The sequence below is a fragment of the Lolium rigidum genome, chromosome 2 (assembly GCF_022539505.1).
Source record: "Lolium rigidum isolate FL_2022 chromosome 2, APGP_CSIRO_Lrig_0.1, whole genome shotgun sequence".
Taxonomy (NCBI): Eukaryota; Viridiplantae; Streptophyta; class Magnoliopsida; order Poales; family Poaceae; genus Lolium; species Lolium rigidum.
In genome coordinates, this window is record NC_061509.1 from 198,729,375 (window position 1) to 198,747,989 (window position 18,615).

The window sequence follows — 18,615 nt, forward strand, 5'->3', positions numbered from 1 at the left end:
GCACGCAGCGCAAAACCACTGTCTCTCTCTGTTCTTCATCTATGTGGTGATCGAGAGCGAGTTTGCGAGTGTCAAAATCAAAAAGTGGTGCTCTGTTGTTGGGCATTGTTGGAGATGCTCTTACTGGTTTTATCCCAAATCACCCGGGATGCAGCAGCAAACTCGCAGCATCGACTGTATCAGTCATTGCTATGCAGTTTGTTAAGTCGTCTTACTCTGGTTTCACTCAATAGATGCTCTGTGTACCAGGATGGATCAAAAGAATTTCATTACCATGAGCTTCGCTAGGCAGGGAACATTATAATGTACTACAAATCAATATGCAACTCAACATGGCGTTTGAGCAATGGACCTGCAAAACTGATAATACTTCCACACTATATTATCTAATCCACTCTTTTCTTGGCAGCTAATTTTCACATTACTGCCATCGAATCAAACCTGCACAACTAATATGGTTCTCCATCCGAACCCTTCCACAAAAAAATTAAGAACAAAAGAACCGCGTCTGAGTTTCATATAGCCATGTAGGGACGAAGCAATGAAGACTGAAACTATGTGCACTGAATTTTTACATCCGAAGTGAACCCCTCCATCTGACGTTCAGCCTTTACTATCTATATCGCAAGGAGCAGCAGCAGAGATAGCTCATGGACAGGTGAGGCAGCCTGTTCAAGAAATACCGACCGTCTTCCCCAGCAGCCACATGACGAGCGAGAACTCGATCATGAAGAGCGCGTGCAGCCATGTCCGGTCGACGACGAAGCCGTACACCGTGATCCCCGCCCGGTTGTTCTCCAGGTACGTCACTGCAAAATAAGCACCGGTCGACATTAGCTAGCTATCGGCGATTAATGAAGCTGATGCTGGCGCGTGCCAGCAATGGATTCCTGCCGGAGCGTGCGCTTGCGCTTACCCAGTGCCTGCCTCTTCTGGAAACACATGTTGTTGACCTGGAAGGGCACGAGCTTGGGGTCGTCGAGAGAGTCATCGCTCCTGGCGTCGTCGTCGTCATTGTAGCCGTCGGACTCCTCGCCGGAGGCCACCCGGTAGGCGTTGGCCGGCGCCAGGTAGCCCGTGGCGGCGGGCAGAGCGGGGTCGGGGTCCTCCAGGTCGTTGTCGAAGGCGTGGATGGTGGCGTCGGCGTGCCACGCCGCCGCGACGCTGGTGATCGCCTGCGTCTTGTGCGTGATCTTGGCGGCACTGTGCAGGCAGACCAGCAGCCCCGCCACGAGGCTCACCGAGCAGAGCTGCATGCAAACGATGGAGACGTACGGTGTCATGGATCGAGGCTAATTTGGCGCAGCAATTCATGAAATTCATGGAGAAATGCAATTCTGACATCAGATGCTCGAATACTCCACTACTAACACCGTCTTCAGAAATGTGAACGGGAAATTCTGACTCTAGAATCCCCACCTTGAGAAACAATATTGATTCACTTCCAAATTTGTATCGCATTGGCTATCTATTATTGGAATTGTATAGTAACATGATTCTAGAGCAAATCTTGATGTATGCCTTTACTTAGGACAACAAAGACAGCTAGGTATTTGTGGCATATTAATTATCGTCTTTTGTACGCATGTGTACACCTATTCCATTAGTGGTTTCGGCATCTACATCATGTGGTACCATCTGCGAGGAAAATTGGGCACTGAGAAATGACATTGTCCCGTGCAGGGGACATCCCGTTTCAATATGTATCAGATATCCAAAACATGATGAAACTTAATGATATTTCGTTGCACGAATCTTAAAGCAAGAAACAGTTTGAATCCAAGGACAACAACATGCACTGGATCTCCCGTGCATTGGACAATCACGACACTCTTGTGCACTATCGAGTTTGGTAACAGAACTTTGTGTGTGCCATCATGATATACACTACACTACTACAGTGTACAATCATGAAATTCTTGGTTCATTTGTAACACCAATTATTTGTTATCGGAATTTGATGAATGTAATAGCTGGATCATTAGGTGACATAATAGCTTGTTGTTGCCTAAATTGATTTGGCATTTTCGGTGCCGAAATTGCAGAAATGATGTGGCGAGCGAGATACACTGATCTAACACCAATTTCTTGTTATCGGAATTTGATAAATGTGCACCAATTTCTAACGCATACTTAGCTGGATCATTACGTGACATAATAGCTTGTTGTTGCCTAAATTGATTTTCCATTTTCGGTGCCGAAATTGCAGAAATGATGTGGCGAGCGAGATAGACTGATCTGTGCGTACAAGTAATTGACGTGGAGATAGAAGCAGAGTACTCACCGCGAGCTCGCCGGCGGTGGCGAGATTGATCTGCGCGTGTGGCCTGGTGGTGGCTAGCAGCGCGCAGAACTGGCTGGCGGTGACGAGGACGAGGCAGAAGATAATGAATCGCCGGTACCTGTGGCTGATTCTCCTGAGCTGGTCCCTGATCCGCCGGTGGTGCTCGAGCACGACGGCGACGTCTGCGAACCTGCCGAACTCCCTCGCGAATCCCACCATCCGGAGCACCTGCAGGTAGCAGATGACCCGGAAGAGGACGCAGATCATGAAGAAGACGGCGGTGCGGTAGACCCAGGAGGCGACGTCGAGCGCGCAGGCGGCGGCGTTCCACCAGGGGGAGCGGAAGGGCGCGGCGTCCCAGTACCAGTAGGCCTTGTACGCGGCGTCGGCGAGGGAGCAGGGCACGAGGAAGCAGGCGAGGACGCGGAAGGAGCGGGCCAGCTGCGCGGTGTAGCCCACGCGCACCGCGTCGGAGTCGTGGCGGAGGCGGTCGATGCAGAGCAGGCGGCGCAGGCCGACCCGGAGCAGCGAGGCGAGGGAGAGGTGCGCGAGCGCGGCCGCCAGCGTGAGCGAGACCTGCACCTGCCCGTCGTAGGGCCGGTCCGGCGTGTCGGGAGGGAGCGCGAGGGTGACCGCCGCGGGCGCGGCGACGGCGAGGAGGAAGAAGGCCGCCCAGGAACCCGCGGAGCGGGGACCGGAGGTGTGGTCGACGCACATCCAGCGGAGGCAGGCCCGGAAGCTGCGCAGCTCGTCCCGCGCGTGCGACGCGCATCGGGTGTACTGCGCCGCCGACGACGACTTCTTACCCGATGGCAGCAGCAGCGGCGCTGCCGCCGACGACGTGTCCGCCATGGGCAGGCCTCGCGTTGTCGGATCGGATTCGCGCGTCGGGCTCGGGCGGGAAGACGAGGCTGGGCCCAGTCGTGGACGGGGAGAGAAGTGCGCGCGGGAGTGGGAGAGATTAGCTCGCGCTAATCTCTGGGATTTTTCTCGATCGATGCTAGTGGCAGATGTGTACTGTTTTAAAGCTTATCAGTGGATGCTGTGTGTATAAATAATGGCGCCGATTGACAGGTTGCGTGCCGCGGCGGAGAGGCTCCACCGCCACCTCCACGGTCACCGGGGGTGACGACGACGACGGCGACGGGTTGATTGGGAGCATCATGTGCCGGTTAATTTACACGATCCGGAATGGGAATGAGAACAGGTGTTGGGTCAGGCGCGCAGGATTAATTCCTTCCCGTTTCTCTCTGGTGAGTCGGTTACATGAATCCATGTGCGTTGCCCACCTGCTGACAGCCACGCTCCGGCTAGCTTGCGGCCACAGATGGAAGGATCAGTTTAGTTAAGTGTTTAGTCCTGAATCAATCATGGAGCAGCTCAGAGATACGTGGAAGCGTCGTGTTGTTTTGTTTGCTCGGCTGACGGGCCGCTTTCCGCGGGAAGGGCAAATACGAGGTGTCCACCTCGTCCTCGAGATAGAAGAGAACAAGGGATGAAGATTGGCCAAACCCTGGAGTAGTTGGCAATTTCGCATCCGATCCTACGCTCCACTTGTCGGCATCAGTGTCTGGTCCTGGAGCCCATGGAGAGCCCACGCTGCGTGATGCCTACCCTAGATTCATAGTTAAAATAGAACGCGGTTCAAAAGCGATATCTCGTGCACTATATCTACCGCGCCGAAAAGAGCGTCCAGAGCGCAGGAACAACTACCCAGGTTTACGGTTCCAAAATTTAGAACTTCTGTTTGGGAATATGGTCTCATGCGCGAAACACAGATGGGACGCGCTGCAGAGTGCTTTTACAGCGCCAAAATTTAGCGCGACTATTGGAGATGCTCTAATATCATGATATGTCTTTAGCGGCGTGCATGTGCCTCTAACGACTAGCGTAACAGGCCGAAGTCGTCACTATTGACCCTTGAATTGATCTAAATATTCTAAGACCAAACCTATAACACACTTATATTAGACGAGATCCACCACTCCAGGGTAGCGGCGACCAGACGAATCCGCCTCTCCTCAATGTCATCGACAAGATCGACGACAACGAGGTGGACGAGGAGGCATGCATAACTTATTATTGTCCCGGGCAACCCCAATATAACCACCATAATGACGATGCTAGTTGTCTAAACTCTAATTTTAGGGGCCGTTCTACAGCGCCAAGCGCATGTCCGAGCTTTCGATGCACTTAACTGAGTGAATCCCGCTCGTCCCATCATTTAGAAAAATGTTTCATGTGCACAATTTGTTTTCGGTGTATGTGACATCCATTTGCAATAATGTTTTCCCGAATAAGTAAAAACGTGCGACGTGTCGCAAAAAAGTACTACAACACTTTAAGAGAGGCCATGTAGCAAAAATAAAATAAAAACGTATGCAAATGCTACATCGTTTTGCAACATTTTTATGAGTTGGTAAAAATGCAACATGTTGGGAATAACTTTGCAACATTTCATGCATGCCCATCTAAAAAAAACATACAGCATGTACAAATCCATATTTGTTTTGAGCAAAATATATAAATCATGTTCTAGTCTCCAACAAAAAAGACCAATAAACCAAATCATTTTGCCTATCTCATCCAACTTTACGAGCATGTAACATTGGAGCAATCTCTATATAGCATCCTGCTTGCGACGGTAAAGCACACGTCCGTTGGAAACCCCAAGAGAAAGGTGTGATGCATACAGTAGCAAGTTTTCCCTAAGTAAGAAACCAAGGTTATCGAACCGGTAGGAGATGAAGGCCACGTGAAGGTTGTTGGTGAAGGAGTGTAGTGCGGCGCAACACCAGGGATTCCGGCGCCAACGTGGAACTCGCACAACACAACCAAAATACTTTTCCCCAACTTAACGAGTGAGGTTGTCAATCTCACCTGACTTGCTGTAAACAAAGGATTAAACGTATGGTGTGGAGAATGATGTTTGTTTGCAAAGAACAACAGAGAACGATGATTGCGAGTAGGTTGTATTTCAGATGTAAAAGAATGGACCGGGGTCCACAGTTCACTAGTGGTGTCTCTCCAATAAGATAAATAGCATGTTGGGTGAACAAATTACGGTTGAGCAATTGACAAATAGAGAGGGCATAACAATGCACATACATATCATGATGACTACTATGAGTTTTACTTAGGGCATTACGACAAAGAACATAGACCGCTATCCAGACATGCATCTATGCCTTAAAAGTCCACCTTCGGGTTAGCATCCGCACCCTTTCGGTATTAAGTTGCAAACAACAGACAATTGCATTAAGTATGGTGCGTAATGTAAACAATACAAATATCCTTAGACAAAGCATTGATGTTTTATCCCTAGTGGCAACAGCACATCCACAACCTTAGGGGTTGCTGTCACTCCCCCAGATTCAATGGAGACATGAACCCACTACCGAGTATAAATACTCCCTCTTGGAGTCACAAGTATCAACTAAGATCCGCAGACAAGATGGACAAGGATCTGCTTCTGATAATCCAGTATGGAAACAGGTTTGGGAATTGGCAGTACCAAATAAAATTAGAATCTTCATGTGGCGATCTTTGCATGGTGTGGTACCTGGACGCTCGATCCTAGCAGACAGGCATATCAAGGTGCATCCAGAATGTCCTGTGTGCAGAAGAGGACCGGAGGATATGCGTCATCTTCTGTTTACCTGTGATCGCGCTACTGATGTCTGGAGATCAATGGGGTTGTCTGATTATATTAAGCAAGCGTCAATTGGTGAAAGGTCAGGGTCTACCATTCTTGAGGATTTATTATGCCGACCAGCTAGAAAATCACCAATTCTGGGTAATCTTCAAGTTAAAGAAACCATAGCTGTTGCTTGTTGGTATCTATGGTGGCAAAGAAGAGAAATAGTGAAGGGGAGAGAGTTGCGGGAGTAAGACAATCGGCGTTTGCAATTCAAGCTCTAGCATCTAATTATATTCCTGCAGCTTCATCATCTTGTATGGCGCGGGACATCTCATGGAGTAAGCCTCCTCGAGGAGCATATAAACTGAATGTGGATGCAAATTTCCATGCTAATGGTACAGGTGCTGCCGGGGTGGTGTTGAGAAACGACCGAGGGGAGGCTATAGCCGGACTCGCATGCCCATTACCGCATGTATATGATGCAACGACAGCCGAAGCTCTGGCTCTATTCAAAGGGCTGGTATTTCTCCTGGATATAGGTATCACAAGAGTCATAATTGAATCTGATTCTCTGGAAGTGATTAAAGCATGCAACGCTGAGGTGGAAATCTGGAGTCCCTATTCGGCCATCCTTTATGACTGCTTTTCAAAGGCTCAAGAGTTTGATTGTATTACCTTCATCCATTGTATTAGAGAGGCTAATCAGGTGGCACATGAACTAGCTAGATATGCCTTTACTAGTAATTCTGTAGTTAGATGGGATGAGTCCCCTCCTAGCTTCATTCTGCCATTTGTACTTAAGGATGTAACTATGTACTGATTTTGGAGCAGCAGGTACAAGACGCACTCTTTTCCTTCCAGGGTACCAAAGGGGTCTGGAAGGTTTTTAATGAGGCGGCCTGCTGGCTCGGGTTAATATATATGATGTTTCAAAAAAAAATCAACGGAGAGCATGCAAGATCATAAACAACACATATATGATAGATCAATAATCAACTTGACAAAGTATTCCATATTCATCGGATCCCAACAAACACAACATGTAGCATTACAAATAGATGATCTTGATCATGATAGGCAGCTCACAAGATCTAAACATGATAGCACAAGAGGAGAAGACAACCATCTAGCTACTGCTATGGACCCATAGTCCAAGGATGAACTACTCACGCATCAGTCCGGAGGCGGGCATGGTGATGTAGAGCCCTCCGGTGATGATTCCCCTCTCCAGGAGGGTGCCGGAGGCGATCTTCAGAACCTCCCGAGATGAGGTTGACGGCGGCGGCGTCTCAGTAACTTTTCTCGTATCGTGGCTCTCGGTACTAGGGTTTTCGTGACGGGGAGATTATATAGGCGAAGGGGCAGAGTCAGGGGACGCTCGAGGGGCCCACCCCATAAGGCGGCGCGGCCAGGGGTGGGGCCGCGCCCCCCTATGGTGTGGCCGCCTCGTCGCCCCTCTTCGTCTCCTCTTCGGACTTATGGAAGGCTCCGTGGAAAATAAGACCGTGGGCTTTTGTTTCGTCCAATTCCGAGAATATTTCCTGTGTAGGATTTTTGAAACCAAAAACAGCAGAAAACAGGAACTGGCGCTTCGGCATCTTGTTAATAGGTTAGTGCCTGAAAATGCATCAAAATGATATAAAGTGTATATAAAACATGTGAGTATTGTCATATAACTAGCATGGAACATAAGAAATTATAGATACGTTTGAGACGTATCACATCCATTTGTAGCATTGCTTACGCTTACACAACAAAAGACTATGCACACGTGTAGCAAAATCACACCGACATATCTAACATCAACAAAACTCCCCAAAAAAAGTTGTCCTTCCCTAGCCATGGACGTACTAACATGGCCAATTAGACCTCACAAATCGTCTCGGGCCTTGCCACCGACGTATTGGACTTACCATGCACCCTTTGGAGTCAGATCGGGTTTCATGGATAAAATCGCCCTTAGTTCCATCGTCTTCCTCTAGTTTGGAGATCTCTCAGCAAGAGTCAATGGCAGCATAGCATGATAAGGTGAAAACATCCAATAGGGAGGCCCCATGGGAGTGGGCGAAGGGTGCTACAAGATCTCGGCCACATACTATAGGATGTCGACGGTCGATCCTAGGGCAAGGGCGCCTCCGGTTGATCCCACTGAAAGGGGAAGTGTTAGATATGGATATGGGCACCACGGTGGCACTAGCCAGTGGCAGGGAAACAGGAGGCGGTCGGGGGCATGGTCGGCATTGGCAACAAAACTACACGTGTTTTCCACCTAGTTGGTACTCAAAGTACATAGTGATGTAGAAAATGTGATTTTCCCCACAAGGGCCGGTGGTTTATATCAAACTCTTGAAGAAAAATTCTAGTTCTTCCTTTCTATCCTCTCCAAGCAACCTAATAAGGGATAGCAATAGTTTTGTGTCACCAAATTCACTGAAGTGCTTGCGAGGCACAACAGGGTGTAAGTAATACAAAACTTAACTAAATAAAGCAAGTAAAGCAAACAGTATATTCTGGTATTTTTGAAATAATAATATGTTGAAAATAAAAGTGCAATAAGTAGATATAAAGGTCTTTATTATGGTTTAAAATGGATCGGAGTTCATGGGTTCACTTGATCTCTCTCTTTTAAACATGGTGGAGTGAATATAGCATTTAATAGCAAGCAAAAAGTGATAGAAAATAATGTTGTGTAGTTGATAAGCATTGAAATAGGCATCTCGTCCTGCTAACACAGAGATGATGCAACACATCTCACTAATACTCCCTTGGAAAGAGATCCTCTCGAACCAAGTTTAGACTTAACAGAGTATATATTGCCTTAAGTATTTTGACATGAAGTGGATTTAGCATTACTATATTGGGCAAACAAGGTCACTTAGAATTCCACTAGATGAACAATATCATACACTGTATTCTTAGTCTACCGAGGTAACCATTGGAAAGGTAAAACCCTTACTAGCATAAAGATTATTGTCACAACCAAATGCATAGCACCAAGTTACTCCAAATATCACACACATATCCCACATAAGTTCATGCATACATGTTTGGTGAGGACATAGCAGACAAACGGGATAACATATGCATCCATCAATACATCAAAAACATTATACTTCATTTCATCTCATAACTCAACATAAAATTAAAGATCCACCATCAAAACATTACATAGATGCTCACAATCATGTAGTCCGCTCATGTGATACTAATTAGTGAAGTTCATATTGACATATGATACAAGCTACTTCCATAACCCATAGTCCAGAGTTGAACTACACTCTCTTCATTATGGAAGCAGCGGCTGCAATGTTGATGGAGGCAGAGGAGCAACCGGGGGAGACTCCGGCTGTGTTTCCCCTCTCAATATCCGCAGAGCTACTTTGTTTCGTGTTTTAATTTGTTGACAGCTTCGTGAACCTACAGATGGCATCATATATATAGAATTCACTGTATGACATTGAAACTGGGGCAAAAGGGTGCTCGAGGTGGGCCCATAGCGTGGGCTACGGGAGGCATCATTGTGGGTCCTCTCTCGCGGCACAAATGCCTCCTGGTGCACTTATTTTCATCATGCTCTGATAAATCCAAAAAACTGACGCTCCAAAAAATCTAGCTCAATTTGATGTGTGTAAGGTCTGTGAAACTCAAAATACTCATACCACGGGTTTCTTTTTTTACGCAAAATACAGTGGGGAAGACCCCCCACTACGTCATTTTCATATATAGTGCCCAAAATATGGCATGGTTATTTAGAATGGTTGTGAAAGACAAAAATAAGAAGAAAATAAATGAGAAATGAAAATAGGTTAACTATATACAAGATTACAAAGTGTCGATCCAAGCTTGCATTCCTTCCTTTAGACTTGGTTTAACCCTGTGCCTTATCTCCTGAATTGTTGCTTTGAAAAAATTGTGACAGCTCTCTACACATCTCTACTCATTTTCAAATATAATTTTATTTCTATGGTTCCAAATGCTCCAACAGCCAGCAATCATGGCTATTTTAGAGAAAGGGTTAGCCGATCTGTTAAATGTATCCAAGAGCATGTCGATGAGTTGGAGATCTGTGTTCCATTCTTCCCCTATTTTCCACCAGATCACCTGACTGAGGTCACATGAGAAGAATAAAGATGTGTGTTTCATCTGCATCTTCCATACATAAAACACATTTCTTGGATTCCAACTGCTAATTTTTCCTGGAAAGTAGATCTCTTGTATTAAGTCTGTCTTGCAAAAGGAGCCAAAAAAAAGAATTTGTGTTTCGGTAAACAAGGTGATTTCCAAATCCATTTCAAGGGTTTTGGTGCAGGTGGTGCTTTAACCAGTGCAGCATACACTTTTTTGGTAGAAAAATTGTCTCCTCCACCTGTAAGACTCCATTTTTCATGTGTGGTGTTGCTATCCGTGATAGAGTTGATGGCAGTGTGTAAGCTATTAATTTTCTCTACAACAACCAATGAGAGGGGCAGCTGAAATTGTTCATACAGTTCATCCAGATTCAGATGCTTGACTTGCTATAAGGTAATATCTTTATTCTTTGCAGAAGAGTATAATTGAGGTAAACTCTCAAGCAATATGGTATCAGTCCATTTGTCAGACCAGAGAAGAATGGTGTTTCCTGAGTGTGGTGTACAAAAGGTAAGTTGTTTGAATACATGTAGATGTGATAGACAGTTATTCCACCAAAAAGATCCTCTGTTTCCCCTAGATATATTGGATAAACCTTCATTGTAGTATGCTCTCCATAAAATATTCACTCAAGGTATGCCTTGGGAATTTTAGAACTTGAAGAGGTTTTTAATCATGAGTGCCTTATTGTGTTCTCTCGGATTTATTATGCCCAAACCACCTGCCTCTTTTGTCCTACAGACTTTATCCCATTTGACCAAACATTTACCTTTGCAACTCTTCTCAATATCTCTCCCATGCCAAAGGAAGGTTCTGATTGATTTTTCAATATGATCCAAGTGTGTGTAGTGTACTTTTAAGGCACACATAATGAAGTTGGCATTGCTGAAATCACAGATTTAATGACCACCAGTATTGAGCAGTGTGATAGCAGATTGGATAATCCAGCAAGTCTTGTGTCCACTTTGGTAACCATGGGCGTTAGTTCATCAATGGAAGGCTTGGTAGTTCCCATAGGTAATCCTAAGTATGTAAATGGCATAGATTCCTTCTTACAGCCAAATAACACAGCTAACTCGTTGCATCTCTCATCTGAAATATTGATTGGTACCATAGAGAATTTATGGTACTCCCTCCGTTCACAAAAGGATGTCTTAACTTTGTCTAAATTTGCATGTATGTACATGCTAAAACATGTCTAGATACATTGCATATTTTGACAAAGTTAAGGCATACTTTTGTGGACGGAGGGAGTAGTTTATTTTGAGGCCTGTGGCGTCAGTAAAATCCTTGAGCAGTTGTTTGAGTTCCATGATCTGGGCTAGATCAGTTGGCATGATAAGTAGTGTATTGTCTGCATATTGCAATAGAGGATAACTCTGACCATATGATTCGTCTATGGGTAGAGAAATGATATTATTTTCCCATGCATGGTTGATAATGATTTGAAGTAATTCAGCCGTGAGCACGAATAAAAGTGGTGACAATGCGTCACCTTGCCTCACTCCCCTCTTGCATTTGATACTTTTGCCGAGTACTCCATTGATAATTATGGAAGTGGAAGCAGTGGTGGGAATATTGTAAATCCAAGATATGAATTTTTCCCCAAAACCCATGTGTCTGAGCATAGTGAGAATAGCACTGTATTCTACAGGATCAAACGCTTTTTTGAAATCTAGTTTGATAATAATAATCTCTTTTTTGGACTTATGGCAGATATAAAGATATTCAAATGCCCATGCTAAACAATTTTGTATTGTTCTGCTTTTGATGAATCCATATTGATTATTATGAACCAAGGGAATAATGACATCTTGTACTCTGTTAGCAATCAATTTTGTCAAAATCTTTAGTGCCATAGTAACAAGAGAGATTGGTCTGAAATCTGAAGGGCATACAGGGCAGCTATTTTTTGGTATCAGGGTAATGTATGCAATATTGAAACTGCTAAGATCCAGGTTTCCCTCATAGAATTTATTGCATATATTATAGAACAGATGCTTCATAATATTCCAGAATTTTTTCATAAAGAGACCATTGAAACCGTCTGCCCTGGGGCTTTGTCATTTGGCATGTGTTTTATAATATTATCTATCTCCTCATGTGAAAAAGGGATTTCCACATTGCTCAGTCCTGAGGTGAGATCATAGTATGTAGGTCAAATCTCCATGTAGTATCAACTGATTGTACAAGTCTTCTTTTAAATGAATTCCATAGAATTGCAGCTTTATTCTCATGGTCTGTAAATTCAATGTCTTGCTCATTTTTTTAGCGTGGCAATGAGAATACCACGGGTTTCTTGCATTGTAGCGTCAAAAACCAGTGAAAGGGAATTTGTTGCAATCCCCCAAAAATCCATGTAAAAGAACTAGGGAACCTCACATATCATGCACATATCGTAAAGTATCATTTCATATATATCAAAGTTCATGGATACATTTTACATGCATCAGCCGACATCATGGAACAAGGAGGCGCGGGGCAGGGTCTGCACCAGGAGGTCGGCGGGGTCCTGCTTGGCATCGCTTGTAGACGGAGAGAGCGCAGTGACACCACCCCGTGGAAGGAGCGAGTAGGCGAGATGGTTGGGGGTGCATGTGGACAGGGACAGAGGCTCGCGCAAGGACTAACAGGTTGTAGATGCAGCCGGTTGCCATATAGACTTTTGCCTTTTTGTATTCCTATCCCTTTTCTCTTATTTTTTATTTTACTTTATGTTTATGCTTATTTTTCCTTATTTATCTTTTAATTTTCTATTTATGTATTATTATTTATTTTCATCTTTTGCTTCTTTTATGTTTAATAATATTAATGTTGTAACAAAATACTCATAGCTTCCAAAAAGTCTAGAAACATATCAACGGTTTTGAAAAGTATGCTAACGATACTCACAGAACAAAATATGCCCACTGATTAAAATAATGTTTTTTCACGGGTTCGTATTTATTCACACTATAAAAGTATTATATACATGTAAATTGAAACCTGATATTTTTTATATTAATTGAAATTCTAAAAATAAAGCAATACTTTTTATTGGTATGCATTTTGGTGAGTCCATGAAACCCCTCCTTAAGGCGTAGCTCCCGTAATGCACGCGGGAAGAAGTCCCCACCCTCTACTTGAGTAAATCCCCCCATGGATGCATGTGGTCGAGGTGTGACCGCTCGCTGTTGCATTCGAGTCAGGGTGAGAGAAATCGGGGGAAAGAGATGATAAATAATGGTGGGTGGCTCTGTTGCTCTATTAGTGGGTCACTTGTGTTCAAATATGTCGAGACACCCTAGTCCAGCCGCCAGAAGTTGGGACGGGCTTGGGGCTAGACACTTTTAAGTAAAAAAACTGTACCATGGGGGATGCCTTGGAGGTTGTTTTTGTAAGAACCCCCGATGGACTGATGGGGAGGATGGGTAATCTGGGCCTTCCTTGAATATGCTCTTAGTCATGCAAGATTTGAATTACACGTATACCATCTTTTCAAGATTGGTAAAAAGACAAGTTCCTTCAAGGTGTTCAAGGGCTTCTACGATGCAACATATAATATCAGGTTCACCATAACCTACGGAAAATCTTTACTTTCACGAGACATGGAAAATAAAGCATCTAATGTTGATCTTGGATTGATCGTCATTGGCATAAATGGAAATTTAATAATTATTGGTTTGACTCGTACAAGCCACTTGCAGCTCCCGGTTATGCTTGATTTGTGGCTCAAATTCAAATACACAAAGGTTCGTCTAACAATGTTTTGTGAATGATGCTCAACTACATATTGGAGCCTTCCTTGGAGATGCTATTAGTCATGCAAGGTTCGAATTACACGTTTTTTTTAGATAAAGGAGCAATCGTCCCAGCCTCCCTCTGCATCAATTGATGCACACGGCCTTTTTATTAAAAATCACGAAGTCTGAAGTACAAGTATGAGAATCACGTGAAGTACAGTCATAAACCCGACATGGTTGCAACATGAATCAACCAACGGAACAAAAGACACCTAAATAGGCTAGCCATACTCTATCCTATTACTGTGTCGCCACCCAGTAGCCCGGTAGTAGAAATCCTGAGTAACCACCACCAGCTTGTGGCAGCCAGTATCCATATCCTTGCGCTGATCCTCCAGTAACAGGAAAGCCCATAGCTGTATCCAATGCACAGCTCGATGAATAACATTAGTACCCTTTTGATTATTAAAAATCATATCATTTCTGGTATTCCATATTGTCCAGCATATAGCAGATATACCAATCCTAATTCTACTTTTATATTTTTTTCGAAACTCCATACAACCAGTTCCCAAACATACTGTTAACACTCGTGGGAGGCGGAATATTATAGGCAAAGTAAATCATCCTCCAAATAATAGTAGCAAAAGGGCATGTAAGGAACAAATGATCCACAGTTTCATTTGTATCACAGAAACAACACTTTTGAGATCCTGTCCACCTACGTTTGGCCAAATTGTCCTTAGTAAGTAAAACCTTATTGTTAAGAAACCACATAAAAAAATTATCTTTAAAGGAATTTTAAGTTTCCATAAATATTTGCGCAGAAATTTTGTATGACCATTCATATAGTCAAGATACATAGACTTAACTGTGAACAAACCCGAATCTGTAAGCTTCCATACAAACTTATCAGGTTCGTCAGTAAGATTGATATTAATGAGGCATTGACACAAATGTAACCATTCATTATATTTTTGATCATTTAAGCCTCTCCTGAATGTAATATTTAACGGAGTCTGAGACAAAACAGTGGACACTAGAACATCTCTATGGTGAACAATATTATAAAGAGATGGATATTGCTGTGATAGAGGTACATCTCCTAACCAGATATCTTCCCAAAAACGGACAGAACCACCATCACTAACTTTGAATAACCCTCTACTAAAAAAATCAAATTTGACTTTCATGAGCCCTTTCCAAAAAGGTGAATCCGTAGGTTTAACCTGAACTTGCGCTAGAGTTTTAGAATGTAGGTACTTGTTATGCAGAATTTCTTGCGACATTCCTTGTTCAGTGAGAAGTTTGAATAACCATTTACTAAGTAAGCATTTGTTCTTTAGTTCCAGAACTTCAATCCCTAATCCCCCCTGATCTTTAGGCCTACAAATCATGTTCCATTTAGAGAGCCGGTACCTTTTCTTTTGTTCGTCGGATTGCCAGAAAAAATTAGATCTATAAAAATCTAATCTTTTCCTAACCCCCACTGGGATTTCCATGAAAGAGAGCATGAACATTGGTAAACTTGTTAACACCGAATTAATGAGGACCAACCTATCCCCATAAGAAAGCATTTTACTACGCCAGCATACCAATTTAGAAGCAAAACGGGTTTCAACTGGATTCCATTCATCATTTGTAACATCCCAAGTTTCAACAATAATAAACAAAGAGAAGGGAATTTCAAATACTCAAAATTTACAACAAACAAAAACTTTTTTATGCATAGAGTACCACATATAGTTTTATGCATAGTGTGTATATATTTCTTGTGTGCAATTGCCATGATGAGTGTTGGTGTGTTGATCACTTGCTCTTAAACCCTAACCCATGATCATAGCATCTCAATTTGAGAGAAATAAAAGAAATACAAAAATGGCCAAATACCCTCACATACACATAAGGCCAATTATTCAAATCTTCAACAAAGGCCACCATTGCTTGATCTATTGTTTGTAAAACACTTATATATCATAAACAAACACAAATGCATCAAAGAAACCAGAATCAAATCAAGGAAAAATGCAAAAGCCACTTCATATGATAATGGTCATTTGACCACTTTTTAATATCTTCACCACTTTGCACCCCTGGTTTTAACTTTTCTTAAACCAAACTTGGTGAGCACTTGCCACCTCATCCAAGACCATGTCAAAGTGAACAACTTTGCTGTTGACCACCCATGCTGACTTTGACCAGGTTGACCAGAACAGAGTTGACAAGAGGTGACATTGAAACAAAGTGAAGATGACCACATTTTTGAAACTTTCAAATCAACACCAAATTGAACACCAGCACCACCATTCTGTCTCTTTAATTATATGATTGAGACTCACCAAAAAGAATTCCAAAATTTGACAAAAATGTTCATGCGGCCATTCTACCGAACACTTGGCAGGCATTAATCCAGATTTGTGTTACACCCAATTACACACTGGATTTTAGCCTAAACCATCTTTAGCTTGTGATGATGAGGTTCTTCTGCAACCCCTGCATCAAGCCCCGTCCTTGCTCTCATCATTTAAAGTGGAGAAATGGCAGAAAAGCTTCATGCCGTGCACCATGCCGGCCTCAAAGCACTTGATCATTCTGAGCCTCCCCTCTCTCTCTCACCTTGTCCTGGAGCATCTAGAGATCACCAGGATCCTGACCATGCACGGCCCTGGCTCGCGCGCGCACGGCATTGGCCAGGCGAGACGCGCCCAAAACCTTGCCAGTGCACGCCAGTACGCGCGCTCACCGCGTACTGGACGCGCTAGTGTCGCGCGCTCGATCGCCCTCATCCTCTTCTGCAAAGGCTACCGCTGCTTCACACATCTCCTCGCCACCCTCTAGCTCGTAGACATCATCAAATGCACGCGCCTGCACCGTCGCCGCCGTCCTCATCAACTTTTGGCCGTGCGTACTGCCGCGATCATCACAAGCTCCCGAGCCATCCCTTTACCTTTTCGTTGCGCCAGCTACTTCTTGAGCATCGCCAGGATGATGCCTACACATAGCCGTCCTCGCCTTGCCCTTTCGCACGCCGGAGACGCCGCGCCATGCTCGACCCCCTTCGGCACCCGCAGCACCTCCTCCCCGCTATAAATAGAGGAGCCCCAAGCACGAACTCTTCACAGCACCTCACTCTCCTCCCATCCTTGCTTCTTCTCGACCAGCTAATTAGCCACCACCTCGCCGGAGCAGCACCAATTTGAAGCCGGAGCCCGCTAGTACCCGGAGATCACCGCCGCCGATTGACGCTTCCCCACGCCTCGCCGACGGTACCAGGAGCTTCCTCATCCACGCCAACGTCGCCGCGCACCTCGCCCGCGGGAACGCCGGTAGGCTCTCCGACCCCCTAGACTCGCCGCCAGTCCGTCGGGATCTCGTCGGAGACGACGACGATCCACGACCGCCCGATCTCGTTCTAATCCAACGGATCCCTATCGCTCGTACCGATTCGCTCGTTTAAGAGCCAGCGACGGAGTGGCCCCCACCTAGTCGGGCGGCCCACTCGCGCGATGCGTTGTTGGGGCTGCTGTTGTCTTGTTTAATTTCGTTTCGGCCCATCTTCGTTTCCCGCGCGGCCCAAAATTTCAAACGTCGTTTAATTAGTTTCAGCTGAATTCAAATACTGGTGTCCACTTCAAATTTGAATAACTTTCAAACTACTGCACCAAATTTAGCAAACTTCATATCTCTGGAAAGCCCATGAATTTATCTAACTAATTCCACTGGTCCCACCTCCAAATTCGTAGTATAATTAAAATGCTAAAAATGACAAGAGAAGGACTTTTACAAATTGAAACTTTATTTAAATTTCAACCATAATTGATTTTGAGTTTATTCCAACTCTCATAAATCACAATTGATGTCCTCTAATTGATTATGCAATAATCTAGCTAAGTTGTTTGTATGATCATGGACTAGATCAAAATAATGGCTATGGAGCCATTTCAAGTGCATTTAAATCTTGTAATTCAAATTCTCTAAATAGTATGAGGGCTCCTCCCTCATTTAAATCTTGATCCTAAGTAATTAGATGAGAGGTAATGACCTTAAGCTAATGAACCTCTTATTCCATTACTTAGTGATTTTAAATCATTACCATGTTATTCTTAAGTTGTATGAGGTGTAGCACCTCATTTAAATTATACTCCCTCATAATAGATATGAAATGTTGACCTTGGTCAAATTATATTTCATACCTTATTATTATTTGTGGAGATTAAATCTTAATAGGATTTAATGAGAGGAAATTATTTTCTCTTAAATAAGAACCAACCAAGTAATTCACCATGCCCGGAATAATGTGATGCTAGAATAATTTTTGTGTGCATCTTTGGTGTGTTTTAGTCTAGCATGTAAGTATTGTTTGGTGATTGTGTACCTCGTATTCGTATATAGACGCTAGTAACGAGGAATACCAAGAGGAGGAAGGCTACTCCCAGGAGGAGGAGGAAAACTTTGACCACTACCCTGCTCAAGGCAAGCTAACACTCTTGCAAACCCCATGTGCAAAGCTCTACAAGAGCAAGGCACCATCACTCTTTACTTTATGTTGAATCAACCTATTCCCATGTTTTTACCTTGCAATTATTTTGCTTATTGTCTTTCAAAGCTTATTTTTGATTCATGATTCACTTGGTCTAGAGTAGAATAAGAGCACTCAAGTTTAGCTTAGAGCAAATCAAAGCTAGATAGCACCCCTCATGATTAGTGGCTAGTGCTAACTAAATAAAATTGACTACGCTAGATGGGAACATGTGAAATGACTTTGAAAGGTTTTGAAGGTGAATATGACATGAATGACTTGGTGAATTTTTGTGAAAAGCGATGATTGGGTTTGAATGCGA

At 43.9% G+C, this 18,615-nt stretch overlaps 1 protein-coding gene across 1 annotated transcript; it reads right to left on the reverse strand.

The window, feature by feature from the left end:
• Positions 1-253: 253 nt before the first annotated feature.
• On the reverse strand, positions 254-3,136 carry LOC124687950. Its single transcript, XM_047221674.1, has 3 exons — positions 2,285-3,136; positions 917-1,250; positions 254-809 (listed from the first exon to the last, which is right to left on the reverse strand). The coding sequence occupies exons 1-3, from the start codon at positions 3,134-3,136 to the stop codon at positions 673-675; spliced, it is 1,323 nt and encodes a 440-aa protein (XP_047077630.1). The 3' UTR covers positions 254-672.
• Between the last annotated feature and the right edge of the window lie 15,479 nt (positions 3,137-18,615).